Raw genomic sequence first — 12651 nt, forward strand, 5'->3', positions numbered from 1 at the left:
TGAGGGAGCTGGATCAGTGTGAAGGCCTCTCCATTTGTATTTGGGGGCTAACTGAGCTGGCTGCCCACATCCAGTACGTACCGCTGTTGTTGGTTTCTGGTTTTTTTGGGCGAATCTGAACTTTATAGCCAGTTTGTTATTCCTTTTCATTGAGGGCTGATTTCTAAACTGCCTGATCTCCACAGTCAATGTGTTACAGGTTCTCATTAGGGAACTGTTGTTTCAATGGCTTGTTATAGCCTGCGTGTTACTCTTACCTTTTACAGTGAAAAAAGGACAATGATGATTATGTGGCAGGGCTTAGCCCTTGCAGTCAGGTTTTCTTTCTTCTTTTTGCATGTGTTTTCACTTTTTTGATGTTTGGATTGAGCCCCTGTGTGATGCTGCACCTTTCTAGATGAACTGTTTCTTGTGGGTAGGCCTGGCCCTCTGTGAATGGACTAGGCCTCTGTAAAGACTGAACACCTGTGTATGGTGGGAGGTGAACATCTGCTGCATCCAGGAATGGACCAAGCCCCTGTGAGTTAACTGCACCTTTCCAATGAACCATGTTCCTGTGAGTGGGCCTGGCTCTCTATGAATGGACCAGGTCTCTATGGAGACTGAACACCTGTGTGTGTGCTGTGGGGTGTGCATTTGCTGCCTTCAGGAGTGGACTCTGCCTTCGTTGTGGATTCTGTTTTTGGCAACGCATACTGGAGTATTCTGACAATGCACTTTGTATACTGGAGTGGACTCTGTATTCTGGAGAGAATTATTGATGGTAATAGACTCTGTGTACCAGAGGGACTCTGTTAGTTGCTAACTGACTTTGTCTTGTTGCTTGTTGGGTTTATCACCTGCACTGTTTTGCGTGTCCCTGGGTCTGGCAGGCCTTACTGTGAGCTGGGGGGGGGCTCATAGATCATCGCAAAAGCTGTCACCCTGAGAGCCGGAAGGTGGGTCGGCCATCCTGAGAACCAGAAAGTGAGCAGGCAGCCCTGAAAGATGGAAAGTGGGTAGGCCATCCCGATGCCGGTCACCCCAAGAGCCGGAAGGGTGGGTAGGCTATTCTGAGTACTGCCATTCCGAGAAAGGGAAATTTGGGACAGACTTTCCTAGAGATGGTCAGAAGGTGTCGGAGCGGCCGAGAGCCAGTAGATGCATAGGGGCAGGCCGGAATCTAGTAGGCTTGGGGGCTCCCTTTTGCACCGTCGTCCCAGAGAGGAGAACGGGCTGACCTCGAGGTGGCCAGAAGGTGTGTCAGGGTGGACCGAGAGCCAGAAGGGACATGGGGCAGACCGAGAGCCGGAAAGGGCGTAGGGGAAGGCTGCCTTTGAGTGGCCGAAAGGTGGGAGGTCGGGTGGTTTGTTGGGTTGCTGTCTGTGTTACATGAGCTGTTTGATTTATCGGACTGCCTGTATGTGACTGCGTTCACTGTTATCCTCTCGATAATGTTAGGATGGGATTCAAGGTTTGTCCTTGTGTCCCTGCGAACTGGTTGTACGGTGGGATTTGGGGTTTGGCTTTGCTGCCCCTTTCCCCTGGATATTGCTGTTTCTTGTATACGGCTGCTAACGTTAACTGTTTGTTTGTAACTTGAACTGTTTAATAAAATGACAAAAACAGGAGTGTCAGAGTTCTGTACACTCTGGGAACTGGCTCGGAGAGATCTGGATCAGTGCCAAGGGTGGTAATTAAAGGGTGATTTGGGGATGGGACACTGACCTCTGTGGAGTTATTTCAGTCTCTAAGGGACTCTCGGATACACAAGCAGGCTCTCGGGAATGAGGAGGGAGTGACTTCTAAGGTCAGTGTGCAGGGATTAAAACTTTTCATTTGCAATGTTTTAAGTTTTGTTTGTTTGCGGTATTAACTTTAAATGCATGATTGCAATGTAGCTTTGAAATTTCCTCTGAAAGTTGTCTCTGAATTGCTTAAAAAAAGTCAATAAATGATAGCAACAGACTGAAGCAATATTCTCGAACAGTATATTTGTTTAGCCAGCTGGTTAAAATTCATGGATTTATAAAAGCTATGTTGATGTTTAAATTGCCATATCAATCTCTTTCTTCTCTCAGACTGGGGGCGGGGGGGGGTAGTGACATGTGGCTGATTGGGCTGGGGTGAAGGGGAAAAGGGGAATATTCTCCATGATCAGTATGGTGTTCCATAGAAATGATATCTCTAGTGCATGCTTAGCAGCTCCAGGGTCTGAAATACAATGTTGTGAGTGTGTTGCTGGAAACAGGCAGCATCCGAGGAGCAGGAAAATCGACGTTTTGGGCCGGAGCCCTTCATCAGGAATGAGGCTGGGAGCCTCGCAGGTGGAGAGATAGATGGGAGGGGGGTTGGTCTGAAGGGAAGGTAGCTGAGAGTACAATAGGTGGATGGAGGTGGGGGTAAAGGTGATAGGTCAGAGGGGAAGGTGGAGTGGATAGGTGGGAAGGAATATTGACAGATGGAAAAGGTCATGAGGACAGTGCTGAGCACGAAGGTTGGAACTGGGGTGGGGGCGGAATGAGGAAACTAGTGAAGTTTGATTGATGCCCTGGGGTTGAAAGATCTTGGGGTTGAAAGGTCCTGAGGCAGAAGATAAGGCGTTCTTCCTCCAGGCATCGGGTGGTGAGGGAGTGGTGATGTCCTCGGCAGAGTGGGAGAGGGATTTGAAATGTTCGGCCATGGGGCGGTGGGGTTGATTGGTGCGGGTGACCCGGAGATGTTCTCTGAAGTGCTTTGCGAGAACGTGTCCAGTCTCCCCAATGTAGAGGAGACCGCATTGGGAGCAACAGATACAATAAGTGACATGTGTGGAAGTGCAGGTTAAACTGTGATTGATGTGGAAGACTCCTTTGGGGCCTTGGATGGAGGTGGGGGTGGAGGTGTGGGCGCAGGTATTGCAATTCCTGCGGTGGCAGGGGAACGTGATAGGAGGGAAGGGTGGGCTGTTGGAGGGGTGTGGACCTGACCAGGTAGTCACGGAGGGATTCATCTTTGCGAAAAGTGGAAAGGGGTGGGGAGAGAAATATATCTCTCTTGGTGGGGTCCATTTGTAGGTGGCGGAAATGTCAGAGGATAATGCGATTTATGTGGTGCGGTGGAACGTGAGGACTTGGGAGGGGGGGTGTTCTGTCCTTGTTGCAGTTAGAAGGGTGGGGTTTGAGGGCGGAGGTGCGGGACGTGGATGAGATGTGTTGGAGGGCATCTTTAACCGCATGGGAGGGTAAATTTCAGTCTTTAAAGAAGGAGGCCATCTGGGGTGTTCTGTGGTGGAACCTGTCCTCCTGGGAGCAGATGCGGCAGAGGCATTGGGAGTATGGGATAGTATTTTCTTAGGAGGTAGGGTGGGAGGAGGTGTAATCCAGGCAGCTGTGGGAGTGGGTGGTTTGTAGCAACACACTCTCAACTTTGATCTCCAGCATCACCGCAACCTAGTTGATTTCAACCTTACTCTGAAATACAATGACTAACTCAACCAGCACTTCAGGGCTATCAGACCCTCCTTCGAGTGTTGTTAGAGCTCCACCCATCTCAGGCAAGTTATTTCCTGCAGGAGTCCCAGCTTCTGTCCTGTTCTCATAGCCAAAGTATTTTATGATGGGTTTGTACTCCCACATACTACTCTAATATCTCCTGTTTCCTCCCACTTCCCTTGTACAAATAGGGATTCTATTTGATATGATTCTACAACCTGTTTCTCCAGGGGTAATCTGTCTCTTACCTTCATGCCATGCAGTGGCAGTGTCTTGTTGAGTTGGTATTTCCCACTATGCTGGGGCGCAGTGTATAGGAACATGTCGCTGAGCTGTGGAGGAGAATCCGATGTTACTGCTGCTTCATGATACACGCCAAATCCAGTCACAGGAACAACACCCAAACTCCAAGGAGGGAGTCCCAGTCACTGAACAATTCAGGGGTTTCAAACACAACAATAAGGACCAACACACAATTATGGGAAGTTCAGAGGGTAGCTGAGAGCCTGGGGCAGGAGGAGGGGGTAAGGCATTAATTAGGGAGTGAGGAGTGGGACATCTGGGGGTTTTGGTCTTTACTGTGGTACTTTATCCATTGTGTGCTTCAAAGTGCCGAGATAGTGATCTTTCTCAAAATTCCTCTCAACGATGATATTTGGAGCAATACCAGATAAAATAACAGGGCTTGCCTCAACATGGATTGATCTACCTAAGGCGGGGGGGGGGGGGGGGGGGGTATTCAGGGAGAAAGACAGAGGCAAGGGGGTAGCACACAATCCAAGGAGAGAAAAGGGCAAGATAAAGACCCTGTGACAAGCAGTCAGCGTAGGCATAGTGAGGAGTAGGCATAGTGAAGACCCTGTGACAGGCAATCAGTATCACAGAGAGGAGCAGATGAGGTTAGAACTCTAACAGGCAGTGATCTGGAGGGGCTTCACATCCAGATTCCTGACATGATGTCTTCAGCACCTCTGCAGACGGACTGCAATGATGAAATACTTAGTTGTGCCCAGATGGGTCTATCCGCCGAAGGATGGATTTCCTATTTGTGTCCCATGTATTCTGTCAGACCCACCGTCAAGCCGGTGTTCTTCTCTGACCACTGCCTCCTGCTAGCCAACTATCACCTCCAGGACAACCAGTGAGCCGTCAAGGGTATGTAGAAGCTGGGCGTGAAAACACTGAAGTGCTCAAAAGGGATTTCACAGGTTGGAGAACCAGGAAGCCCCTATTTGAGTCTCCAGAGGACTGGTGAGAATCAAAGGGAACATCAAGAGGCTCTTTGTCCTCGAAAGTGCTCCAAAGGTGAGAGAGAGGTGGAGAAAACTGTCCAGATTCCAGAAAACCATGGAGAACATATGCCTTATACAGATCCACATCATGGAGCAGGCTGAAGGATGAGATGTGCTTGTATTCTTCTGGAAGGTGCAGAAGGTGATGGCTCGGTAACATTATCTGATTTGGACATCCTGAGGACCAGCAAATCCTTTTATGCCAGTCTGTAGGAAAGCAAGTCCACAAACAGCGCTGCCTCCTAGTTGTTCGTCTAATACTGAGGTATTAGACGACAGGATACAGGAGTTAACTCTGGATGAGCTGACCGTGGTCCTCAAATCCTAAGGCAAGAATAAAACTACTGGAAATGACATCTTGCCAGGCAAGTTATATTTGGCTCAGTGGGACTTGATTCGCCGGACCTGCTAAGGATGTACAACAGTATGCGTCTGTGCATACCATGTGCAAATCCAGAGGAAAGATATCATATCCTTGTCCACAAGCAGAAGGGAGAGGGGGCTGAAAATAGAAATTGGTGACCAATTTCATTGCTGAATTCAGACCGTAGAATCCTGTCCAAGGTCATCAGCAACCAGGTCAGGTCAGCTCTGGGATAGATTATCCACCCCGACTTTTGAAATGAAAAAAAAGTCAGCATCACTTCTCGGGATGAACCTCAACAAGAGCCACTGTGTCTTTCTCCAGACTTCATTTGCAAAGGGACATTCCAGCAAATGTGTGACAGTCTCAATCCCTGACAGACAGAGCATCACTGCAAAGTCAGAGAGTCATAAAGAGGAAATGGAGGATGTAGGGGTGTGGATACCAGTAAGAAACAACTGGAAGACGAAAACATGTCAGACCTCCAAAGCCGCGCAGCAACGTGGAAAGAGGCAGCTGCGTGATGGTTACAGCAGTGGCTCCTCTGACAATAAAAACATCCAGAGGGATAGCCATCAACAAAAATAAAAGGCAGACCACCACAGGGGGAGATGAAGATGAGCACCCCCCCATACCACCCCAACAAAAATGGAAAGGCTGGATGTCCTGGAAGTCCAACCTCTAGCCATCAGCAACCCAGTGCACCACAGCCAAGAACAGTGACACTCCAAATCAGGAGCTGATCTGTCGGACTCAGAAGTGTATCTCCCTGACTTCGTTCTTGCACTGACGACTGTATCAGGGGATCCCTAGCAGGGAGGGACTGGACAGCTACTTCAGTGCAGAAGGTTCACCGACAGCACAGGAATGCAGAGAGTCCCCCAGTGACAAGACCATGGATGAATGGATATTGAGTAATTCTATGAAGTTTTAAAATTGCCAGTATTAACATTCATAGCATTAAATTTACTATGCGATGTGTCTCCACATTACCTTATCTCGCCAACGTCAAAACCAACCTGTTTCCACAGGAGTGTAGGACACTACACTTCAGCAGCTACAGGAAATGGTTGAGTTTATGGACCAAAAGAGCTTTTGATTTAGCTGGGGGCAACGCTAGCCATTCCTCTGGCCAGGGTATTCTGCTGCAAGGAGGCAACTTCAGCATCTCTGAAGTTGAGGAGGAGGTTGGTAGCTGCCTCCTCGGAGCAAATGTTGCATACAGAAGCACTCACCTGAGACTCACTAACATGAAACCCGGGGGGTAAAGCGTGAGCAGCTGGCACCTTGCAGCAGCTCCCAATGCTGTTGGTCACATCCAGGCCAATCAATCTGGCCACAGACCTCAACTGCATCACTGATGCAGATGGACAATTTGGAGGGACTGAGAGAAAATTGGACTCCACAGTAGTCAGCTTCATTGAGAGGAGTGAATAAGGACTCTGGGACAGGCAGTCAGTATCACTGAGAGAAGTGGGCAAAGTGACAGGTCACTGAGGTATCTAAAAGGCACTTTGGATATAATTAGCACTAATTTTTTCGAGCCAATACTTAAGATGCAGCAAGAGCAAAGGGTCCATACTGTATTTAGTTCATGACTAGAGAACTCCTGCATAATGTGGGAACTCCTACACACTTTTTGCGATCTGGAAAGCTTATGTGTGCTGGAGGTACCTTCTGCTGGAGCAACTTGAGCTCCAAATTTTGTTATTAGCGTAGTCAGATTTCTGTGGATTAGAGCAAATATGATGAGTTGAATTGAGAGTTGTAAATGGCTATGAGTCTAAGACAGGTATGTGAGCAGGAGCACTGTGCCTTGGGAGGGATGAGGACATCCTGACAAACACCACTCTATAAACAGAAGTGTCAACATTACCCTCAGAATTAGGCATCAGCTCTGAGCGCCACGGTGGCTCAATGGTTAGCATAATTGCCTCACAGCACCAGTGACCCGGGTTCGATTCCACCCTCTGGAGATTATCTGTGTGGAGTTTGCTAATTCTCCCTGTGTCTGCATGGGTTTCCTCTAAGTGCTCTGGTTTCCTCCCACAGTCCAAAGATGTGTAGCCTAGGTGGATTGGCCATGCTAAATTGCCCCAGATTGTGCAGGCTAGGTTTATTAGCCATGGGATGTGTAGGGTTACAGGAATAGGGTAAGGGGGTGGGTTTGAGTGAGATGCTCTCCAGAGAGTCAGTGGAAACTTGATGGGCTGAATGGTTTGCTTTCACATTTTAAGGATTCTAGGATTTTATGATTGTATGATATTACTTGCAAACACTTCCACAACATAGTACATGTTCATATCATTTAATACGGGTGTCAAGAAAAACCAAAATAAGCCAAATCTATATTACCAGGAAGCAGTATCGAGGCCTTCGTGTTCCTTCTGTCACTCTCAGCAATCCTCCTTTCTTGATAAGCACCTAATGGAGTAAAGGGATTGGTCATATTGATCTACAGCACAGAAAAAGGCCCATCATGTCCACGTGGGTCAAAAACAATCACCTAACTATTCTAATCTCATTCTCCAGCACTTGGCCCATAGCCTAGTATGTCCTGGCATCGCACATGCACATCTAAATACTTCTTCAACGTTAGGAGGGGTTTTTCCTCTAGCACTCCTACAGACAGTAAGTTCCACATTTCCACCACCCTCTGGGTAGAAATGTTTTTCCTCATATTTCCTCTAAACCTTCTGTCCCCTACCTTAAGTCTGTTCCTCCTGATCGCTGACCCCTCCATTAAGGGGAAAGGTCTCTTCCTGTCTACTCTACTCCATGTTCCTCGGAATTTTACTCATCACAATCATGTCCCCTCTCAATCTCCTGTGCTCTATGGTAAACAACTCCAGTCTGTCCAATCTCTCCTTGTAACTGAAAGTCTCCAGCCCAGGCAACATAGAGTTATAGAGCATGGAAACAGACCCTTTGGTCCAATTAGTCCACGCCAATCAGGTTCCCCTCTGCACCCTCTCCAGTCCTGTCACATCCCTCCTGTAATGAGAATTCCAGAACTGCAGCCGAACCAACATGTTATACAGTTGCAACATAATCTCCCTGTTCTTAAATTCTATGCCTTAACTAATAAGAGAAAATATCCCACTTAACCACTTCATCTATCAGTACAGACACCTTTAGGGATTGGTTTATTGTATACCAAGGTCTCTCTGATTGATTGTCAGTGCTTCCCAAAGTCCTCCCACTCAATCCTTGCCTTGTTTGTCCAACCTCATATTTATCATATTGAATTCCACGTGGTGTCATTTGTCAGTGCATCTGACCAGCCTGTCTTTATCGTGAAAGGCTATCTTCCTTACTATTTCCACCCACTCATTTTTTGAAAATAGAATTGTACAGCACATAAACGGGCCTTCCGGCTGACAATGTTGTGCCAAACGTGACATTGAATTAACTAAGTCGAGAGTGTGGTGCTGGAAAACCCAGCACAGCAGGTCAGGCAGCATCTGAGGAGCAGGAGAATTGACGTTTCGGATATGAGCTCTTCATCAGGAATCGATGAAGAGCCTGAATGTGCTCAAAATGTTGATTCTCCTGCGCCTCGGATGCTGCCTGACCTGCTGTGCTGGATTTTCTAGCACCACACTCTCAACTCTGATCTCCTGCATTTGCAGTCCTCACTTTCTCTGATTGAAGATATGGATCCATTAATGAATCCATTCTGCCTGACTTTGGTCCATATCCCTCCCTTCCTTGCACATTCATGTGCTTATCTCCGAAGCACCCCTGTTGTATCTTCCTCCACCCCCACCCTTGGCAGCACATTCCAGACTCTTATCAATAATCTCTGTGTAAAAAACCTTGGTTAAAAATCACACAACACCAGGTTATCGTCCAACAGGTTTAATTGGAAGCACACTAGCTTTCGGAGCGACGCTCCTTCATCAGGTGGTTGTGGAGGGCTCTATCGTAACACAGAATTTATAGCAAAAATTTGCAGTGTGATGTAACTGAAATTATACATTGAAAAATTGATTGTCTGTTAAACCTTTCATCTGTTAGAATACAGTGATAGTTTCACTTCTTTGTACAACCCAGTCCAACACCGGCATCTCCAAATCATAAAAAATCTTAACCTTCACATCTCCTTTAAACTTACCCCTTCTCACATTAAATGCATGTGTCCTAGTATTAAACATTTCAAACTCAGGAAAAAGATTCTGACCGTCAACTTTATCTATGCATCTCATTATTTTATAGATTTCTATCAAGTCTCCCCTCAGCCTCTGCTGCTCCAGAGAAAACAATCTGCCTTCGAGCCTCTCTTTATAGCTCATTCCTGGTAAACTTCTGCATCCTCTCCAAAGCCTCCACAACCCTCCTGTAATGTGGCAACCAAAAGTGAATGCAATATTCTAAGTATGGCCTAACCAAAGTCTTATGAAGTTACATGATATCCTGACTCTTGTACTCAGTTCCCTGATCAATAAAAGCAAGCATGCCATACACTTTCTTTACCACCCTATGGACTTGAGTGGCCACTTTCAGGGAGCTATGGACTTCAACCCCAAGATCCCTCTGTACATCAATGCTGTTCAGGGTCCTGCCGTTAACTGTATAATGTTTCTTAACATTTGACCTCCCAAGGCACAGCATCTCACACTTATCTGGATTAAACTCCACCTGCCATTTCTCTGTCCATGTCTACAACTGATCCCACTGTATCCTTTGACAACTTTCTACGCTATCCACAACTCTTTGTATTATCTGCAAACTTACTTTGCCACCCATCTACATTTTCATCCAAGTCATTTAAAATATAATATATAACTAACAGCAGAGATCCCTACAGAACACCACTAGTCATTGAACTCCAGCTAGAAAAACACCCTTCCACCACTACCCTGTGCCTTCTATGAGCAAGCCAATTCACGATCCCTACAGCCAAGTTACCATGGATTCCATGCATCTTATTTTTCTGGATGAGTCTCCATGGGACCTTGTCAAAAGCCTTACGAAAATCCAGGGAGTCAACATCCACTGCTCTACCCTCATCCATCACCTTTGTCACTTTCTCGAAAAATTCCATCAAGTTAGTAACACATGACCCGCACTGCATAAAGCCAGACTGACTGTACCTAATGCAGCCATGCTTTTCCAAATCCTACACCTAAGAATTCTCTCCAATAGCTTCCCAACCACTCATGTGAGACTCACTGGTCTATGGTTTTCTAGTTTATCCCTATTTCCCTTCTTGAACAGAAGAACAACATTAGAACATAGAACATAATGTTGCGCCGATCCAAGCCCACCTAACCTACACTAGCTCACTATCCCCCATATGCCTATCCAATGCCCGTTTAAATGCCCATAAAGAGGGAGAGTCCACCACTGCTACTGGCAGGGCATTCCATGAACTCACGACTCACTGAGTAAAGAATCTACCCCTAACATCTGTCCTATACCTACCACCCCTTAATTTAAAGCTATGCCCCTCGTAATAGCTGACTCCATACGTGGAAAAAGCCAATAAAAGCCAGTACGCCATATGCCTTCCTCACCGCACTATTTACCTGGGTGGCAACTTTCAGAGATTTGTGTACATGGACACCAAGATCCCTCTGCTCATCCACACTACCAAGTATCCGACCATTAGCCCAGTACCCCATCTTTTTGTTATTCTTCCCAAAGTGAATCACCTCGCACTTAGCTACATTGAATTCCATCTGCCACCTTTCTGCCCAGCTCTGCAGCTTCTCTATATCCTGCTGTAACCTGCCACATGCTTCCTCACTGTCAACAACTCCTCCGACTTTCGTATCATCCGCAAACTTGCTCACCCAACCTTCTAGCCCCTCTTCCAGGTCATTTATAAAAATGACAAACAGCAATGGTCCCAAAACAGATCCTTGCGGAACACCGCTAGTGACGGCACTCCATGAAGAAACTTTGCCATCAACTACTACCCTCTGTCTTCTTCCATCCAGCCAATTCCTAATCCAAACCTCCAACTCATCCTCAATGCCATACCTCCGTATTTTTTGCAGTGGTCTACCATGGGGAACCTTATCAAACGCCTTACTAAAATCCATATCTACCACATCTACCGCTTTCCCCTCGTCTACCTCTTTAGTCACCTTCTCAAAGAATTCAATAAGTTTTGTGAGGCACGACCTGCCCTTCACAAAACTATGCTGACTATCCTTGATCACATTATTCCTATCCAGATGTTCATAAATCCTATCCTTTACAATTCTCTCTAAGACTTTGCCCACAACAGAAGTGAGACTCACCGGCCTATAGTTACTAGGGTTATCCCTACTCCCCTTCTTGAACAAGGGAACTATTAGCTACTAATCAATCCTCCAGGACCTTTTCAGTGGCTGGTGAAGATACCAAGCATCTTGGTTAAGGTCATGGCAATCTCCTCTCTTGCTTCTCTCAATAACCTGGCATCGACCACATTGGGCCATGGGGACTTGTCTACGTTAATGCTCTTCAAGAGGCCAACAGCACTTCTTTCTGATCTCAAAATGCACTAGTACATTACCCACACTCCATACAAACCTCACTGCCCTTCATATCCTTCTGCTGGGTGAATACCAAAGCAGGAGAAAGTGAGGTCTGCAGACGCTGGAGATCAAAGCTGAAACTTTATTGCTGGAACAGCACAGCAGGTCAGACAGCATCCAGGGAACAGGAGATTCGACATTTCGGGCACAGGCCCTTCTTCAGGAATGACTCATTCCTGAAGAAGGGCCTGTGCCCGAAACGTCGAATCTCCTGTTCCCTGGATGCTGTCTGACCTGCTGTGCTGTTCCAGCAATAAAGTTTCAGCTCTGAATACCAAAGCACTCATTTAGGACCTTGCTCACATTCTCTGCCTCCAAGCACATGCTCCCTTTATCCTTAAGTGGTCCTACCTTCTCCCTAGTTATCTTTTTTTTGATAAATGAATAGAATGCCTTAAGATTCTCTTTCACCCTACTTGCCAAGGCCATCTCATGGCCCCTTGTTTGTCTCCTAACTCCCTGCTTGATTTCTTTCCTGCTTTCTCTGTATTCTTCACTGACCTATCTGATTATAGAGTCATAGAGTCATAAAGATGTACAGCATGGAAACAGACCCTTCGGTCCAACCCATCCATGCCAACCAGATATCCCAACCCAATCTAGTCCCACCTTCCAGCACCCGGCCCATATCCCTCCAAACCCTTCCTATTCATATACACATCCAAATGCCTCGAAAATGTTGCAACTGTACCAGCCTCCACCACTTTCTCTGGCAGCTCATTCCATATACGTACCACTCTCTGTGTGAAAACGTTGCCTCTTTTATATCTTTCCCCTCTCACCCTAAATCTATGCCCTCTAGTTCTGGGCTCCCTATCCACAGGGAAAAGACTTTGCCTATTGACCCTATCCATACCCCTCTTAATTTTGCAAACCTCTATAAGGTCACCCCTCAGCCTCCGATGCTCCAGGGAAAACAGCCCCAGCCTGTTCAGCCTCTCCCGATAGCTCAAATCCTCCAACCCTGGCAACATCCTTGTAAATCTTTTCTGAACCCTTTCAAGTTTCACAAC

At 46.8% G+C, this 12651-nt stretch overlaps 1 protein-coding gene across 1 annotated transcript in view; it reads right to left on the reverse strand.

Moving 5' to 3' along the window:
• Positions 1 to 12651, reverse strand: part of LOC122559265 (FYVE, RhoGEF and PH domain-containing protein 5-like) — a 141415-nt gene that overhangs the window by 40894 nt on the left and 87870 nt on the right. Inside the window, exons 14-15 of the mRNA XM_043708646.1 lie at positions 7464 to 7532; positions 3701 to 3784 (exon numbers count right to left, since the gene is read on the reverse strand). Coding sequence (XP_043564581.1) covers positions 3701 to 3784; positions 7464 to 7532 — 153 coding nt within the window. The remainder of the gene's footprint in view (positions 1 to 3700; positions 3785 to 7463; positions 7533 to 12651) is intronic.

The sequence above is a fragment of the Chiloscyllium plagiosum genome, chromosome 18, assembly GCF_004010195.1.
Source record: "Chiloscyllium plagiosum isolate BGI_BamShark_2017 chromosome 18, ASM401019v2, whole genome shotgun sequence".
In the NCBI taxonomy this organism is placed as follows: domain Eukaryota; kingdom Metazoa; phylum Chordata; class Chondrichthyes; order Orectolobiformes; family Hemiscylliidae; genus Chiloscyllium; species Chiloscyllium plagiosum.